Source organism: Saccoglossus kowalevskii, chromosome 4, assembly GCF_978046115.1.
Source record: "Saccoglossus kowalevskii chromosome 4, keSacKowa6.1, whole genome shotgun sequence".
Taxonomy (NCBI): Eukaryota; Metazoa; Hemichordata; class Enteropneusta; family Harrimaniidae; genus Saccoglossus; species Saccoglossus kowalevskii.
The window spans coordinates 35,102,096-35,122,430 of record NC_140644.1 but is presented as its reverse complement, the minus strand read 5'-3'; the positions used below and the strand labels follow the sequence as shown (position 1 = coordinate 35,122,430).

Here is a 20,335-nt window from a genome sequence, read left to right as displayed (position 1 = left end):
GTTTGAATGGTTTTTGACCATCGTACTGTCAGAGCAAGGCCCCATGAGAACACACGAAAGTCTTTCCGCATAATGTGTCGAGAGGGGTCAAAATCTTTGCAGGATTTTGGCAAAACATTAGATTTGCGCAACAAACCAAAGAAAAGCAACAGGCAAATCGCCCAGAAAACTGTGTCCTCCAAACTTGAAAACACAAGCTGTGCACGAATCCCTAACAAGAGTGACGGAGTAATGGGCAGCTTACGATGCACAGCAGTGCCTTTACATCTGGCAATGCCCTTCAAAATAGACGACAGACGCCAGTTCCCTGTCAGTGGATTGGGAAACCCACACTCAATGTGCAGAATGCGAATAATGTTAAGATATTGTTTTATGGAATTGACAGCCAGACGTCTGGCCAGGTAAGCTGCGTATCTGCACAAGACAAGCTCATTTACTGGGACTGGAGCGTATCCAAATTGAATGCAGAAGGCAAGGTAGGCACGACGGTGGGTGGAGTATGTGGATTTAGTTGAGGCTGCAAAGGTGTTTCCTCTATGCAACTTGCTGTGTGTAGGCTGTGAAAAAAAATATAATTAATTGTCAATTTAGCCTTTTTAACATGATTGCGAAAACTAGCATGACTGCGAAAGAAATCCTGACTGGACGCATTTGCAGACGACCCCCTGCGCTGGAGTGAAACCGCAGTGGAATCACTCCGGTGATTATGCTAATTGATAACATTCATGCTGCAATACTGAAGTATTTCATATATCTTTGAGTAGTAGCTTTCGAAACAACAAAAATGTGAACACATTTTAACATCACAGTAATTCACTTCCACATTGCGTTTAATTCTGCATCGGTATGAAACAGCATTTTAATTGGTTAATGAAAGATGTGACCTGTTCGGTCAACATCATGGCGGGAACGGCTTTGTGCCAAGAGTTTGCATACGATCGAAAACATCCCACAACATAATGATAAAGATCTTGTCTTCGACTATTCCCCCACACACCCTACCCATTATTACATCGTAAATTCAGACGGTATGTAAATCGTATTGTGATAAAATTTGTTAAAATTTATGAACATGTTTGTTTCTTCATTGTAAAAGTATTGTGGAAATCAGTGATGACTCATTCCACTTTTTTTAGCTCCGCTGTCGACTTTGTTGAGTGGAGCTTATCATATGAGTGATTGTCATTTTTGGCCAAAAGTGATATTTTCAACTTCTTGTTAAAAAACGAAAGTCTGATTGCTTTGATATTACATATATAGGTACTACATGTGGACCTCAACTCAGATTTGTTCATTTCGTGATGATATCTTAAATTTTCTAATTTTGGTGAATATTTTTGGTGAAAAGTGATATTTTTGACTTCTAGTTAAAAAACGCAAGTCTGATTGCTTTGATATTACAAATATAGGTATTACATGTAGACCTCTCTCAGATTTGTTCATTTCATGATGATATATTTAATTATTTGATTTTGATGAATATTATTTATTTTTGATGAGCTATCTCAGCCGACAGGCTGCTTGTCATCAAAAAGACGTAATATTCCCAATCCCTGACATGGTGAACAAAAAATATAATTTGGACAATTTTTTTTGGGTGGTAAAATGGTTACAATGTTAAACGCCCCCAAAAAAATCATCTTTTCTGAGGTGGCTCTCGAGTATAAGCCCACCCCTTACTTTTCCCAATTTTACATGTTCAGGCCCTGGGCTTATGATAGGGGAAGTACAGTGGTATTATACATGTACTTTATTGTACTTTGTTACTAACATTTTATTGCTGTCAACCAATGGATGCAATAAAATCATTATTATTATTATGACTTGTTTTTCATGTATATTTATTTTTTTATTTTTCAGAGTTATGAATCCTACACCAATTGTTGATCGTGAAAGGAACACGATTGTGATGGTGTTTATTTCTTTGGATCCACTGCTTTGGGAAAAAGACATACACGAGAATGGAGTATACAATCAAACTGTACAAATGACATTGGTAGGTCTTATATTTATTGTTAGAGTGCCATTAACAGTTACGCTGAAAGTCTTTATAATAAAAATCATGCTTTTTTTATCACAGAGCACAGATCTTGGCAAAACTTGGGCTGAACCAATGGATATAACATCAAGTACCTTAGGATCCATCAAACCAACAGCAGCCATGTTTGCACCAGGTACAAAATAAAACATAAAATGTACACACAGAATCACATTATAATGTTTGCAAGCATAACAAACTGTTTGGACTGGAGTATATATGATTTGTTCTGTTGATAATAAAGGCATTTCTGTTTTTAGTTTTAAAGCGTAGGTGGAAACAACATTCAAGAGTGTTGTTAAGGTAGCGAGAAGGGTTTTGTGACGTTTTTAAATAAAACATTCTTTGTCTGTGGTCTCGTTCAGAACAGTAATTTAGGTTATATATATCAAAAGACTAAGTATAGAGGTGCAAGTTCGCACAAACTGGACAGTCATTGTTTACATAATTATCACGTGACATCAAAAATGGCGAACCTTGTAAAAATAACTAAGTCCGCGATTGCGAGAGCACACTGCGGAATTTCCTGGTGAAATTTACGTCATACATTGTCCGTAATCAAGTCCATTGAAATGCGTCTCCGATAATCAAAAGACCTATTATTCCGATTTCTATGAAGGTTTGTTTTTTTGTCCCCAAATTATTTCATACTTAGCACCTTTAACAGACTATTATTCTGTGACAAAGCATTTTCTTTAAAAACCCAGACATATTTCGCACCATCATTATCTTTTGAACGATAACTGAGAGTTTGAATGTCCTAGTCCGAACGCACTTGATTTGGTGGCGGTCCCAATGAGTCGTACTCGATCAAAACTTCAACTCGAGAAAAACGCGAAAAACAGTTTTGGTTAATAAAACACTGTAGATTTGCTGCATTATTATAAATATACACTAAAAATGGCCAAACATATTAACCACTGATATCATAGAACTCATAAAGAGTGTCAGATAATGAATAATTTCAAGCTCCAGCGTGAAAAATGAAGAAAACTGCTGGCATTTGAGTCCGTACTCCAGGAACGTTCGGGTTTTCCATTGTTATGCAAACGTACAACGAGGGATAATCCTCTGACAAACATTACTGTCCCACTGTACACGCTGACAGTTTACAAACAAGCTAATCCTTCAAGTGTCTCTGATAAGACAACTAATAAAATGGTTTTCATGGTGAAACAAAATGGCCGATGTTTGAAAAAAAAATTGCTGTGTCAGAGTGCGACACTGAGTGGCAGATTTTTCTTTGCCTCATCTGTCAACACTTTCTTTCTTTTCTTCGCCATTGCATTAGAAAAAAATTGTATTAGTAAAATAGAATATTGACTTGGAAAATAAAACGATTTAAAAGAAAGTTATGCAAAGTTACAGTACTCCTTTCGCACAACCTCCCTCCCGCCCGCTTCCGCTTTCCAATCACCTCACATTGTCTTATAATTGTCTTTCTGTTTTTTATAGATGTTGAACAGCTGACAAAAGTTCAAATACTTTTTGTTTAACTATCTATAATTATATGCACGCAACCTGACCCTTTGACCTCGATTTGGCTTGGATTGAATATTTTATTTTAAACAATATTCTGACGTGAAATACAAAATGTATTTCAACACAAGTACGACATGGTTCTTTCCTGATTGTTGAGTCTTCGCAATGTGTTTTGTATAATTATTGTTGTTTTCCCCGATGCTGAAGGACCGTAAAGCTAAATGGCAGTTACATGCATGGGCTGAGTGAAAGAAAATATTACTAAGCCTAAAATAAAACCTAATATTACACTTCTTTGTGTATTTGTTAATTTTACATATGTTTGTCATGACAGTATGTTTGTAAATATCTAGAAAAATCTCGTCTTTCGTTGATAATTTCGATTGTTTGTTTGGAATGTCGATCCCCGTTGGTTTCTCCATACTGAGTTCAGGTAGGGCGTCGATCAACACCGTGACAATCAGCCGAGAGAAAACAAACATTGACCGTAATTCATGGGGATCATGTCCGTAATTTGTGGGCTGAAACCCCAAATAATTAAACAAGTATTATTAGTTTAATATATATTTTATTTTACATCGCAAAACTAAACCATGCCCAAAACAGAGCTAGAGTTGTTCGCGGTGAAACAACCGCATTGAAGACGATGCAACTTCAACTAGCCATTTCTTACCTTGAAATAAAAAAAAAAAAAAAATTCGAAGAGCATCAGGGAAAATAATAATCATCCTTATCAATCGCTTGCTTTATTTTATTCAAATCCATGAAATTCACGATTTTTTTTTACATTTGTTGGCAACTTCCGCGCTAAAAAAAATTGAAAATGTGGGTGTGGTTATCTTCTTGCAAAGTCCTGTTGATATTACGGACAAATATGGTTCTGTGACCCAGGTCATGCTCTGATCAGGTGACTCTCAGCCAATCAATGATGTTGTAACAAAGCATATTTGACGCTAATTGAAGGGTCGTCGTACCATCCAATCTCCGGTGTCCATTCACGTAGTTTTTTGTGCTGTGACAGGCTTCAAAATTATTCCCTGAAAAACATATATTTTGACAAACTGATGGAATTTGACTTTAGTTCAAAAAGAAATTACTAGGTCAAGATACATTAGAGTTCACGCGAATCAGTTTTCTCTGCAAGTTGTGAAATAAAGTAAACCAGAGTAAAAAAATATTACAACTAGAACAAGCACCCAAAACACGTAACAAGAGGTCCCAGTTCAGTTGCTTTCACGATACAAGTGTAATACAACTATTAGTCTAAGATTTGAAGTGTCGTTCAGAATGTAATAATAGTTAATATTCGACTAGCTTTTAAGCTATTTCAGATTCCATTTTACCTAGACTGCATGTACAATTTTGAGTATTGTATGAAATATTTTCTAGGTAAATAAATTATTATTATTATTATTATTAATACTAGTTGTATGTTCACACTTTACTATCAAAACCACCATGTCGACCACCCATGTGCCAGTGCTCAGTGTTTGGGCGAGCGGTCAATGTTTTCAATGAGCGAGCGAGCGAAAAAAAAAAAAAAAAAAAAAACGAGATTAAAATGCAGTCGGTTTCCGGTCGGACAAGACCGCGTGGTCGGAAATTAAGCGATAAGCGGTCGATGTAAAAGCAGAAGGTTGGGCGAAATGAGTACTGTATGACCATGTTTCTCCGACGAAGTCTCGACTGACAATAATGCTGACAATAGACGTTAGATAAACATGCATTGTTTGCAACTGGAAGCTTATCACCCGTTATATCAGAATCGTCAACAACAGAGTATACAGATAAGATGTTATCATTTAAACCCTTTCAAAGATAAACATTATGCAAATATCCACGAAACGCCAGTTGTAGTCTTTTCTGCTAGTGTTTTAAAACACTAATTTGAGCAACGTTATTTCGCAATTTCGATCTTTTGTAAACCTGGGGTGATGTATCAAGGTCTAAAGTAACCGTTTTATCAATTTTTGAAAAATCAAGAAAAAAGTGAAAATTTACCTTCTCGCTACCTTAAAAGTTTGAAACATTTATTCAGCAGCCAATGTAAACAATATTCATAATAATATCCCGACAACAGTAAACCACCATTATGGTGACATAATTTACAATTTCACTGAATTGTTACATATAGACACAACTGCAGTGACACAATAGACACTACTGCAATGACACAATAGACATGACTACAGTGACAATAGACATGACTACAGTGACAATAGACATGACTACAGTGACAATAGACACGACTGCAGTGACACAATGGACACAACTATGGTGACACAATAGTTTTGTGGAGAGTTTAATATTGTAACAGATTTGCGATAAATTTTGGCAATTGCTTGTAAAAAAAATGACATTCTGATTCCAGGGCCTGGTCATGGTATACAGTTAAGATCAGGAAGATTAATAGTGCCTGGTAATGTGTATATTAAAGATAGAAGAGGTAATTATTGATCGATATACAATAATCAATGATTGAACTTACCCTAAAAACGTGATGGCTGCAACTAGATTCTATCTAGTTGTTGTCTCATAAATTCTCTGCAGACAGCAATGGCAAACCACTATTATAATTATTAAACTGAATACTGAATGTGTGCAGAACTATGATTACCAATATTTGGGTTGGATATGGTATCTAGGGAGAGACATGTTGATATTGATGCATTTTGAACTGTGAATTTCTGTTCATCTGTACAAGCCCTCGAATATAGTATCTGTGAACACAAAATTTTTAAAGTAAAAACATCCATTAGTACTGGCATAGTGATTTAAGTTCTTTGCATAATTCCGTAGGGCATAACAATCAGTTTGGTTGTGTGGACTATTCCATGGTATTGTACAGTGATAATGGTGGGCAGTCTTGGCACAATGGTGGCCATGTCCCATTCAAGACTGACAGCTATGGCGATTACATACTCACCAATGAGGTTCAGGTAATGCATCTTTTCTTTTCTCTTGTCTTGTCTTTTTGTACAGTGATGACCATGGCATATCTTGGCATGGTGTACAGTGATGACCATGGCATGTCTTGGCATGGTGTACAGTGATGACCATGGCATGTCTTGGCATGGTGTACAGTGATGACCATGGCATGTCTTGGCATGGTGTACAGTGATGACCATGGCATGTCTTGGCATGGTGTACAGTGATGACCATGGCATGTCTTGGCATGGTGTACAGTGATGACCATGGCATGTCTTGGCATGGTGTACAGTGATGACCATGGCATGTCTTGGCATGGTGTACAGTGATGACCATGTCATATCTTGGCATGGTGTACAGTGATGACCATGTCATGTCTTGGCATGGTGTACAGTGATGACCATGGCATGTCTTGGCATGGTGTACAGTGATGACCATGGCATGTCTTGGCATGGTGTACAGTGATGACCATGGCATGTCTTGGCATGGTGTACAGTGATGACCATGGCATGTCTTGGCATGGTGTACAGTGATGACCATGGCATGTCTTGGCATGATGTACAGTGATGACCATGGCATGTCTTGGCATGGTGTATAGTGATGACCATGGCATGTCTTGGCATGGTGTACAGTGATGACCATGGCATGTCTTGGCATGGTGTACAGTGATGACCATGGCATGTCTTGGCATGGTGTACAGTGATGACCATGGCATGTCTTGGCATGATGTACAGTGGTGACCATGGCATGTCTTGGCATGGTGTACAGTGATGACCATGGCATGTCTTGGCATGGTGTATGGTGATGACCATGGCATGTCTTGACATGGTGTATGGTGATGACCATGGCATGTCTTGTCATGGTGTATGGTGATGACCATGGCATGTCTTGTCATGGTGTATGGTGATGACCATGGCATGTCTTGTCATGGTGTATGGTGATGACCATGGCATGTCTTGTCATGGTGTATGGTGATGACCATGGCATGTCTTGGCATGGTGTACAGTGATGACCATGGCATGTCTTGACATGGTGTACAGTGATGACCATGGTATGTCTTGGCATGGTGTACAGTGATGACCATGGCATGTCTTGTCATGGTGTATAGTGATGACCATGGCATATCTTGGCATGGTGTATGGTGATGACCATGGCATGTCTTGACATGGTGTATGGTGATGACCATGGCATGTCTTGTCATGGTGTATGGTGATGACCATGGCATGTCTTGTCATGGTGTACAGTGATGACCATGGCATGTCTTGTCATGGTGTACAGTGATGACCATGGCATGTCTTGGCATGGTGTATGGTGATGACCATGGCATGTCTTGGCATGGTGTACAGTGATGACCATGGCATGTCTTGGCATGGTGTACAGTGATGACCATGGCATGTCTTGGCATGGTGTATGGTGATGACCATGGCATGTCTTGGCATGGTGTACAGTGATGACCATGGCATGTCTTGGCATGGTGTACAGTGATGACCATGGCATGTCTTGGCATGGTGTACAGTGATGACCATGGCATGTCTTTGCATAGTGTACAGTGATGACCATGGTATGTCTTGGCATGGTGTACAGTGATGACCATGGCATGTCTTGTCATGGTGTACAGTGATGACCATGGCATGTCTTGGCATGGTGTACAGTGATGACCATGGCATGTCTTGGCATGGTGTACAGTGATGACCATGGCATGTCTTGGCATGATGTACAGTGGTGACCATGGCATGTCTTGGCATGGTGTACAGTGATGACCATGGCATGTCTTGGCATGGTGTATGGTGATGACCATGGCATGTCTTGACATGGTGTACAGTGATGACCATGGCATGTCTTGGCATGGTGTACAGTGATGACCATGGCATGTCTTGGCATGGTGTACAGTGATGACCATGGCATGTTTTGGCATGGTGTATGGTGATGACCATGGCATGTCTTGGCATGGTGTACAGTGATGACCATGGCATGTCTTGGCATGGTGTATAGTGATGACCATGGCATGTCTTGGCATGGTGTATAGTGATGACCATGGCATGTCTTGTCATGGTGTACAGTGATGACCATGGCATGTTTTGGCATGGTGTATGGTGATGACCATGGCATGTCTTGGCATGGTGTACAGTGATGACCATGGCATGTCTTGGCATGGTGTATAGTGATGACCATGGCATGTCTTGGTATGATGTACAGTGGTGACCATGGCGTGTCTTGGCATGGTGTATGGTGATGACCATGGCATGTCTTGTCATGGTGTATGGTGATGACCATGGCATGTTTTGGCATGGTGTACAGTGATGACCATGGCATGTTTTGGCATGGTGTATGGTGATGACCATGGCATGTCTTGACATGTTGTACAGTGGTGACCATGGCGTGTCTTGGCATGGTGTATGGTGATGACCATGGCGTGTCTTGTCATGGTGTATGGTGATGACCATGGCATTTCTTGTCATGGTGTATGGTGATGACCATGGCATGTCTTGTCATGGTGTATGGTGATGACCATGGCATGTCTTGTCATGGTGTATGGTGATGACCATGGCATGTCTTGGCATGGTGTACAGTGATGACCATGGCATGTCTTGACATGGTGTACAGTGATGACCATGGTATGTCTTGGCATGGTGTACAGTGATGACCATGGCATGTCTTGTCATGGTGTATAGTGATGACCATGGCATATCTTGGCATGGTGTATGGTGATGACCATGGCATGTCTTGACATGGTGTATGGTGATGACCATGGCATGTCTTGTCATGGTGTATGGTGATGACCATGGCATGTCTTGTCATGGTGTACAGTGATGACCATGGCATGTCTTGTCATGGTGTACAGTGATGACCATGGCATGTCTTGGCATGGTGTATGGTGATGACCATGGCATGTCTTGGCATGGTGTACAGTGATGACCATGGCATGTCTTGGCATGGTGTACAGTGATGACCATGGCATGTCTTGGCATGGTGTATGGTGATGACCATGGCATGTCTTGGCATGGTGTACAGTGATGACCATGGCATGTCTTGGCATGGTGTACAGTGATGACCATGGCATGTCTTGGCATGGTGTACAGTGATGACCATGGCATGTCTTTGCATAGTGTACAGTGATGACCATGGTATGTCTTGGCATGGTGTACAGTGATGACCATGGCATGTCTTGTCATGGTGTACAGTGATGACCATGGCATGTCTTGGCATGGTGTACAGTGATGACCATGGCATGTCTTGGCATGGTGTACAGTGATGACCATGGCATGTCTTGGCATGATGTACAGTGGTGACCATGGCATGTCTTGGCATGGTGTACAGTGATGACCATGGCATGTCTTGGCATGGTGTATGGTGATGACCATGGCATGTCTTGACATGGTGTACAGTGATGACCATGGCATGTCTTGGCATGGTGTACAGTGATGACCATGGCATGTCTTGGCATGGTGTACAGTGATGACCATGGCATGTTTTGGCATGGTGTATGGTGATGACCATGGCATGTCTTGGCATGGTGTACAGTGATGACCATGGCATGTCTTGGCATGGTGTATAGTGATGACCATGGCATGTCTTGGCATGGTGTATAGTGATGACCATGGCATGTCTTGTCATGGTGTACAGTGATGACCATGGCATGTTTTGGCATGGTGTATGGTGATGACCATGGCATGTCTTGGCATGGTGTACAGTGATGACCATGGCATGTCTTGGCATGGTGTATAGTGATGACCATGGCATGTCTTGGTATGATGTACAGTGGTGACCATGGCGTGTCTTGGCATGGTGTATGGTGATGACCATGGCATGTCTTGTCATGGTGTATGGTGATGACCATGGCATGTTTTGGCATGGTGTACAGTGATGACCATGGCATGTTTTGGCATGGTGTATGGTGATGACCATGGCATGTCTTGACATGTTGTACAGTGGTGACCATGGCGTGTCTTGGCATGGTGTATGGTGATGACCATGGCGTGTCTTGTCATGGTGTATGGTGATGACCATGGCATTTCTTGTCATGGTGTATGGTGATGACCATGGCATGTCTTGTCATGGTGTATGGTGATGACCATGGCATGTCTTGGCATGGTGTACAGTGATGACCATGGCATGTCTTGGCATGGTGTACAGTGATGACCATGGCATGTCTTGTCATGGTGTACAGTGATGACCATGGCATGTTTTGGCATGGTGTATGGTGATGACCGTGGCATGTCTTGGCATGGTGTATAGTGATGACCATGGCATGTCTTGGCATGGTGTACAGTGATGACCATGGCATGTCTTGGCATGGTGTACAGTGATGACCATGGCATGTCTTGGCATGGTGTACAGTGATGACCATGGCATGTCTTGGCATGGTGTACAGTGATGACCATGGCATGTCTTGGCATGGTGTACAGTGATGACCATGGCATGTCTTGGCATGGTGTACAGTGATGACCATGGCATGTCTTGGCATGGTGTACAGTGATGACCATGGCATGTCTTGGCATGGTGTACAGTGATGACCATGGCATGTCTTGGCATGGTGTACAGTGATGACCATGGCATGTCTTTGCATGGTGTTGTACAGTGATGACCATGGCATGTCTTTGCATGGTGTTGTACAGTGATGACCATGGCATGTCTTGTCATGGTGTACAGTGATGACCATGGCATGTCTTGGCATGGTGTATGGTGATGACCATGGCATTTCTTGGCATGGTGTATGGTGATGGCCATGGCATTTCTTGGCATGGTGTACAGTGATGACCATGGCATGTCTTGGCATGGTGTATGGTGATGACCATGGCATGTCTTGGCATGGTGTACAGTGATGACCATGGCATGTCTTGTCATGGTGTACAGTGATGACCATGGCATGTCTTGACATGGTGTACAGTGATGACCATGGCATGTCTTGGCATGGTGTACAGTGATGACCATGGCATGTCTTGTCATGGTGTATGGTGATGACCATGGCATGTTTTGGCATGGTGTACAGTGATGACCATGGCATGTTTTGGCATGGTGTATGGTGATGACCATGGCATGTCTTGGCATGGTGTACAGTGGTGACCATGGCGTGTCTTGGCATGGTGTATGGTGATGACCATGGCGTGTCTTGTCATGGTGTATGGTGATGACCATGGCATTTCTTGTCATGGTGTATGGTGATGACCATGGCATGTCTTGTCATGGTGTATGGTGATGACCATGGCATGTCTTGGCATGGTGTACAGTGATGACCATGGCATGTCTTGGCATGGTGTACAGTGATGACCATGGCATGTCTTGTCATGGTGTACAGTGATGACCATGGCATGTTTTGGCATGGTGTATGGTGATGACCGTGGCATGTCTTGGCATGGTGTATAGTGATGACCATGGCATGTCTTGGCATGGTGTACAGTGATGACCATGGCATGTCTTGGCATGGTGTACAGTGATGACCATGGCATGTCTTGGCATGGTGTACAGTGATGACCATGGCATGTCTTGGCATGGTGTACAGTGATGACCATGGCATGTCTTGGCATGGTGTACAGTGATGACCATGGCGTGTCTTGGCATGGTGTACAGTGATGACCATGGCATGTCTTGGCATGGTGTACAGTGATGACCATGGCATGTCTTGGCATGGTGTACAGTGATGACCATGGCATGTCTTGGCATGGTGTACAGTGATGACCATGGCATGTCTTTGCATGGTGTTGTACAGTGATGACCATGGCATGTCTTTGCATGGTGTTGTACAGTGATGACCATGGCATGTCTTGGCATGGTGTTGTACAGTGATGACCATGGCATGTCTTGGCATGGTGTACAGTGATGAACATGGCATGTCTTGGCATGGTGTACAGTGATGACCATGGCATGTCTTGGCATGGTGTACAGTGATGACCATGGCATGTCTTTGCATGGTGTTGTACAGTGATGACCATGGCATGTCTTTGCATGGTGTTGTACAGTGATGACCATGGCATGTCTTGTCATGGTGTACAGTGATGACCATGGCATGTCTTGGCATGGTGTACAGTGATGACCATGGCATGTCTTGGCATGGTGTATGGTGATGACCATGGCATTTCTTGGCATGGTGTATGGTGATGACCATGGCATTTCTTGGCATGGTGTACAGTGATGACCATGGCATGTCTTGGCATGGTGTATGGTGATGACCATGGCATGTCTTGTCATGGTGTACAGTGATGACCATGGCATGTCTTGTCATGGTGTACAGTGATGACCATGGCATGTCTTGGCATGGTGTACAGTGATGACCATGGCATGTCTTGGCATGGTGTACAGTGATGACCATGGCATGTCTTGGCATGGTGTACAGTGATGACCATGGCATGTCTTGGCATGGTGTACAGTGATGACCATGGCATGTCTTGTCATGGTGTACAGTGATGACCATGGCATGTCTTGGCATGGTGTACAGTGATGACCATGGCATGTCTTGGCATGGTGTATGGTGATGACCATGGCATTTCTTGGCATGGTGTATGGTGATGACCATGGCATTTCTTGGCATGGTGTACAGTGATGACCATGGCATGTCTTGGCATGGTGTATGGTGATGACCATGGCATGTCTTGTCATGGTGTACAGTGATGACCATGGCATGTCTTGTCATGGTGTACAGTGATGACCATGGCATGTCTTGGCATGGTGTACAGTGATGACCATGGCATGTCTTGGCATGGTGTACAGTGATGACCATGGCATGTCTTGGCATGGTGTACAGTGATGACCATGGCATGTCTTGGCATGGTGTACAGTGATGACCATGGCATGTCTTGTCATGGTGTACAGTGATGACCATGGCAAGTCTTGGCATGGTGTACGGTGATGACCATGGCATGTCTTGGCATGGTGTACAGTGATGACCATGGCATGTCTTGGCATGGTGTACAGTGATGACCATGGCATGTCTTGTCATGGTGTACAGTGATGACCATGGCATGTCTTGTCATGGTGTACAGTGATGACCATGGCATGTCTTGTCATGGTGTACAGTGATGACCATGGCATGTCTTGTCATGGTGTACAGTGATGACCATGGCATGTCTTGGCATGGTGTACAGTGATGACCATGGCATGTCTTGGCATGGTGTACGGTGATGACCATGGCATGTCTTGGCATGGTGTACGGTGATGACCACAGCATGTCTTGACATGGTGTATGGTGATGACCACGGCATGTCTTGTCATGGTGTACAGTGATGACCATGGCATGTCTTGGCATGGCGTATGGTGATGACCATGGCATATATTGTCATGGTGTACAGTGATGACCATGGCATGTCTTGTCATGGTGTACAGTGATGACCATGGCATGTCTTGTCATGGTGTACAGTGATGACCATGGCATGTCTTGGCATGGTGTAAAGTGATGACCATGGCATGTCTTGGCATGGTGTAAAGTGATGACCATGGCATGTCTTGGCATGGTGTATGGTGATGACCATGGCATGTCTTGTCATGGTGTACAGTGATGACCATGGCATGTCTTGTCATGGTGTACAGTGATGACCATGGCATGTCTTGGCATGGTGTATGGTGATGACCATGGCATGTCTTGTCATGGTGTACAGTGATGACTATGGCATGTCTTGACATGGTGTACAGTGATGACCATGGCATGTCTTGGCATGGTGTACAGTGATGACCATGGCATGTCTTGTCATGGTGTACAGTGATGACCATGGCATGTCTTGGCATGGTGTACAGTGATGACCATGGCATGTCTTGTCATGGTGTACAGTGATGACCATGACATGTCTTGGCATGGTGTACGGTGATGACCATGGCATGTCTTGGCATGGTGTACATTGATGACCATGGCATGTCTTGGCATGGTGTACAGTGATGACCATGGCATGTCTTGTCATGGTGTACAGTGATGACCATGGCATGTCTTGTCATGGTGTACAGTGATGACCATGGCATGTCTTGTCATGGTGTACAGTGATGACCATGGCATGTCTTGTCATGGTGTACAGTGATGACCATGGCATGTCTTGTCATGGTGTACAGTGATGACCATGGCATGTCTTGTCATGGTGTACAGTGATGACCATGGCATGTCTTGGCATGGTGTAAAGTGATGACCATGGCATGTCTTGGCATGGTGTAAAGTGATGACCATGGCATGTCTTGGCATGGTGTATGGTGATGACCATGGCATGTCTTGTCATGGTGTACGGTGATGACCATGGCATGTCTTGTCATGGTGTACAGTGATGACCATGGCATGTCTTGGCATGGTGTATGGTGATGACCATGGCATGTCTTGTCATGGTGTACGGTGATGACCATGGCATGTCTTGGCATGGTGTATGGTGATGACCATGGCATGTCTTGTCATGGTGTACAGTGATGACCATGGCATGTCTTGACATGGTGTACAGTGATGACCATGGCATGTCTTGGCATGGTGTACAGTGATGACCATGGCATGTCTTGGCATGGTGTACAGTGATGACCATGGCATGTCTTGGCATGGTGTACAGTGATGACCATGGCATGTCTTGGCATGGTGTACAGTGATGACCATGGCATGTCTTGTCATGGTGTACAGTGATGACCATGGCATGTCTTGGCATGGTGTACGGTGATGACCATGGCATGTCTTGGCATGGTGTACAGTGATGACCATGGCATGTCTTGTCATGGTGTACAGTGATGACCATGGCATGTCTTGTCATGGTGTACAGTGATGACCATGGCATGTCTTGTCATGGTGTACAGTGATGACCATGGCATGTCTTGTCATGGTGTATAGTGATGACCATGGCATGTCTTGTCATGGTGTATAGTGATGACCATGGCATGTCTTGGCATGGTGTGTAGTGATGACCATGGCATGTCTTGGCATGGTGTATGGTGATGACCATGGCATATCTTGGCATGGTGTATGGTGATGACCATGGCATGTCTTGTCATGGTAGGGGAATTGCACAGTCAGCAGTGGACTTCCTTCTTAGTGTAGCAATTTTTATGTCACTTACTGTATGCATTTCATATTATTTTCTCTGTATTTTAAATGTCATCTTGTTACAGGCTGTAGAGATGGAAGATAATGTAGTGTGTTTAAATAGCCGAACACTGAGTCCTTTTCAAACACGTGCAATATCTTGCAGTAATGATGCTGGCATGCATTTCAATGAACCTTGGCTAACAGATAACTTAATTGAACCTGGTTTCAAGATTATCAATGGAAGTATATTAAGATCAAATTACTCTGGCTGTCAGGTTAGTATTCCTTTGATGTGCTGGCATGAGTGCACCAAGACATTTGGATTGGTCAATCTGGTCTTATAAATTGTTCTATTTTCCTTGGAGAAAGAGAACAGGGGTACTGTTTATACTCTCTTTTATAAATTTGCAACAAATATATAGCAGTTCTGTTTGTTGTTCAAAAATAGCCAGAGCTATCTCAAGTGACATAATTACAGACTGGTCTACATAGAACAACAATTTAGAAGGTTTTCAGATTATATGTAGTTTATTTTGTTGCATGAATGCATGGCCTGGAATTCCAATCAAATGGATTAATAGTTACCTGCATTCTACCTGTCATTCATAAGGTACAATGGGACCCAGTGAACAAATTTCTCTATTGCAGTTAAAAGTGACAAGTCATCTCTAGATTCCTAGTTTACCTAATTAAATTTACAAAAAATCCAAGAGACATTTTTTTTTTAATTATAACGTTAATAGTGCAGAGAGAGTATGGCAACAGCATAGCAGTCACATTAACCAACTTTTACTGAAAGTTCATACTTTACAGTATTCTTGTAGTAATAATTTAGTGAATGATGACTGCACAAAATACTGAGTGTAACTGTTTATATTTATTTATGAGATTTTATTTCCATCATGCAGTATATTGTAGTCACATGTAAACAAAGTGAAATGTAAGTTTAATAATCTGGAGCATGTTCATTAGTCACATGGTTTTTATAGAATATTTAATTCTATTTTGGTGTTAGATTGTGATTTGAATATGTACTGCCCTCAAGTGGCCAGATAAATTGTGATTTTGTTTTTTAACACATCCCCCACAGGCAAGTATGGTGTCATTTCCTGCTCCACCTGGGAGTGTCATCGATGAGGAACATCATAACATTTGGGCACTTTTCTCCAATCCTGCTGACTTAGGAGAGCGGAATGATTTGTCAATAAGACTCAGCACAGACAGTTTAAAAACCTGGAGTTTTCCATGGACAATTCACACTCATGCTGGAGCATACTCTGATATGGTTTTCATCGGTGTCACAGGAACTGATTCCAATGCTGCTCTTCATTTTGCTATTCTTTATGAAAGAGGATTCCGGAATGCATATCATGAATTGGCCTTCAGGACATTTACTTTGAGTGATATAATTTAACTGTACATATCTTTAGAAACATTTGGGGGGAAAAATTATGCTTAATACGACATAAACTTGTAAGCTGTTGTCAAGTGGTGCTCAGAAAGAGGCTAAAATTATGGGTGGCTTTATTTTAATATCTTGTTTGTATCTTTAAGAACTATCTTTATTTCTCTATTATTGTATATCATGGTATTTATTTACTGCAGTAAAGAGCTATTTCTTTTGTCATGTAATGAATTAAAAAATGATTTGATTTTATACCATGTTTTCTGTGTGTAGTTCATAATTGTTGATTAATCCTTCAAAAGACATTTGATTTGATGAACAGTAATGTTACACCATTTCAAATACTGGTGTCCAATTGTTGTCAACCTAGCAGTGATTTGTGGGATACAAAATCGTTTGCTTTATGTTTCCATGAGATGTATCATTTATTAATTCATAGAGGATACATTGCTAAGTATTTTATTGGTTTTCTGTTGAATAATGTACTGTAGATTTGTATATTAAAATTTTTTTTTAAAGAGAGAGAGAAAACATTAAATTTCAATAGTGAAAAATATACTAGATTAACAATTGAAAATGGTCAGAACCAGTATATGAGTAAAAGAGTACTTGTTTACATATACATGCAATACTAGACTTAGGTGTGAAAATAATTTTTGACTCCCGTGTGCGAGTCTTTGCAGCTACCCTGTCTGTATGTATGTATGTATGTATGTATGTATGTCACTTTTTTTGTTCCACCGTTATCTCAAGAACCACTAATCAAATTTTGATGAAACTTGGTACATAGATGCTCTGGGATAATGCGCAGAGTTGATTAGGTTTTGGTGAAAATCCTTGAATATTAATTTGCATAATAATTAGCTGATTTTTAGCTGTTCCATGACTGTTCTACTGATATCTGAAGAACCACTCATTGGATTTTGAAGAAACTTTGCACATGGATGCTCTGAACTAATACGCATATTTGATTAGTTTTGGGTAAAAATCGGTTTATGTTAATTACCTAATTTACATAATGATTAATCAATTTTCGGCTTTTCCACTGATATCTCAAGTACTAATAACATTTCAATAAAACTTGGTACATAGATGACATATGACACTTCACAGACCTGATAGTTTTTAGGGTAATTTCAGTACATATTAATTACCTAATTTTCAGCTTTTGATATTCCAAGCAATAATGATCACATTTCAATGAAACCTGGTACATAGTTACTTGAGGACTGTGCAGAGACCTAATTAGTTTTTGGGTAAATATTTGTGCATATTAATTACCTTATTAGCATAATTAGTTAATTTTCAGCTTTTCACCTGATATCTCAAGTACTAATCATCACATTTCAATGCGACTTGCAACATAGATCTTCTAGGACTATGCAGAGACCTGATTAATTTTGGGGTAAATAATTTTGCATATTAATTACCTAATTTCATAATTAGTTAATTTTTTGCTGTTCCATGGCTGTTCCACTTATATTTAAAGAACTACTCATTGGATTATAATGACACTTTTAAAGAGTACTCATCACCACATTTCAATGAATCTAGGACTATACACCATATTAGGTTTTGGTAAATATTTATGCTTCTTAATCACATAATTAATACTTGTATCTCCAGTACTGATCATCACATTTGAATAAAATTTGGTACATAAATGCTTTAGGACAATAGGCAGCCTGATTAATTTTGGGTTAAAATCTGTTCATATTAATTCACTAATTAGCATAATTAATATTTTTTTGGTTCTAATCACATTTCAATGAAACTTGGTACATAGATATTATATTACGAAAATCTTTTACATTGTGCAGACCTTATTAGTTACCTTATTTGCATAAGCTTTTCCATCAATATCTCAAGTTCAAGAAATTTTGAATTAATTTTTAATGTGTCTCCAATACTCTCAGCACACGGGAGTTCTTTCTAAGCTTTCTTTGATTGAACATGTGCATGAAAGTTGCACATTCTGGTATTTTCAGTGAGAAAAAATAAATATTGATGAGTTTCTCAAAGTATTTTTTTTTTATAAAATATATGAAAATGCTCCTTGAAGTCACAGGATGTGTGACCTTTCAGGGTACTAGCAATGTAATGTGATTCAATCATTTTTATGAAAAAGATTCTTTGGATTTTTGTGTGATTAATAATGGTAGCATTGTACATGTACTATCAAGTTATTCACTCATATTAAAATGTCTATTGCTTACACAAATGTCTTGTCTCCGCTACGACAATGTGGTTTGAACTCTAATACATACGTGGTCTCCGCTACGACAATGTGGTTTGAACTCTAATACATACGTGGTCTCCGCTACGACAATGTGGTTTCAACTCTAATACATACGTGGTCTCCGCTACGACAATGTGGTTTCAACTCTAATACATACGTGGTCTCCGCTACGACAATGTGGTTTGAACTCTAATACATACGTGGTCTCCGCTACGACAATGTGGTTTGAACTCTAATACATACGTGGTCTCCGCTACGACAATGTGGTTTCAACTCTAATACATACGTGGTCTCCGCTACGACAATGTGGTTTGAACTCTAATACATATGTGGTCTCCGCTACGACAATGTGGTTTCAACTCTAATACATACGTGGTCTCCGCTACGACAATGTGGTTTCAACTCTAATACATACGTGGTCTCCGCTACGACAATGTGGTTTGAACTCTAATACATACGTGGTCTCCGCTACGACAATGTGGTTTGAACTCTAATACATACGTGGTCTCCACTACGACAATGTGGTTTGAACTCTAATACATACGTGGTCTCCGCTACGACAATGTGGTTTCAACTCTAATACATACGTGGTCTCCACTACGACAACGTGGTTTCAACTCTAATACATACGTGGTCTCCACTACGACAATGTGGTTTGAACTCTAATACATACGTGGTCTCCGCTACGACAATGTGGTTTGAACTCTAATACATACGTGGTCTCCGCTACGACAATGTGGTTTGAACTCTAATACATACGTGGTCTCCGCTACGACAATGTGGTTTCAACTCTAATACATACGTGGTCTCCGCTACGACAATGTGGTTTGAACTCTAATACATACGTGGTCTCCGCTACGACAATGTGGTTTGAACTCTAATACATACGTGGTCTCCGCTACGACAATGTGGTTTCAACTCTAATACATACGTGGTCTCCGCTACGACAATGTGGTTTCAACTCTAATACATACGTGGTCTCCGCTACGACAATGTGGTTTCAACTCTAATACATACGTGGTCTCCACTACGACAATGTGGTTTCAACTCTAATACATACGTGGTCTCCGCTACGACAATGTGGTTTGAACTCTAATACATACGTGGTCTCCGCTACGACAATGTGGTTTCAACTCTAATACATACGTGGTCTCCGCTACGACAATGTGGTTTCAACTCTAATACATACGTGGTCTCCGCTACGACAATGTGGTTTCAACTCTAATACATACGTGGTCTCCGCTACGACAATGTGGTTTCAACTCTAAT

At 41.2% G+C, this 20,335-nt stretch overlaps 1 protein-coding gene across 1 annotated transcript in view; it reads left to right on the top strand.

Moving 5' to 3' along the window:
* The window catches only part of LOC144353270 (sialidase-3-like), a 28,378-nt gene extending 9,330 nt beyond the window's left edge, over positions 1 to 19,048 (top strand). The window contains exons 5-10 of the mRNA XM_085498092.1: positions 1,861 to 1,996; positions 2,081 to 2,174; positions 5,892 to 5,966; positions 6,320 to 6,459; positions 15,506 to 15,697; positions 16,513 to 19,048. Of these exons, the coding sequence (XP_085354218.1) occupies positions 1,861 to 1,996; positions 2,081 to 2,174; positions 5,892 to 5,966; positions 6,320 to 6,459; positions 15,506 to 15,697; positions 16,513 to 16,836 (961 nt within the window). The 3' untranslated portion in view covers positions 16,837 to 19,048. The remainder of the gene's footprint in view (positions 1 to 1,860; positions 1,997 to 2,080; positions 2,175 to 5,891; positions 5,967 to 6,319; positions 6,460 to 15,505; positions 15,698 to 16,512) is intronic.
* The last annotated feature ends 1,287 nt before the right edge of the window (positions 19,049 to 20,335 follow it).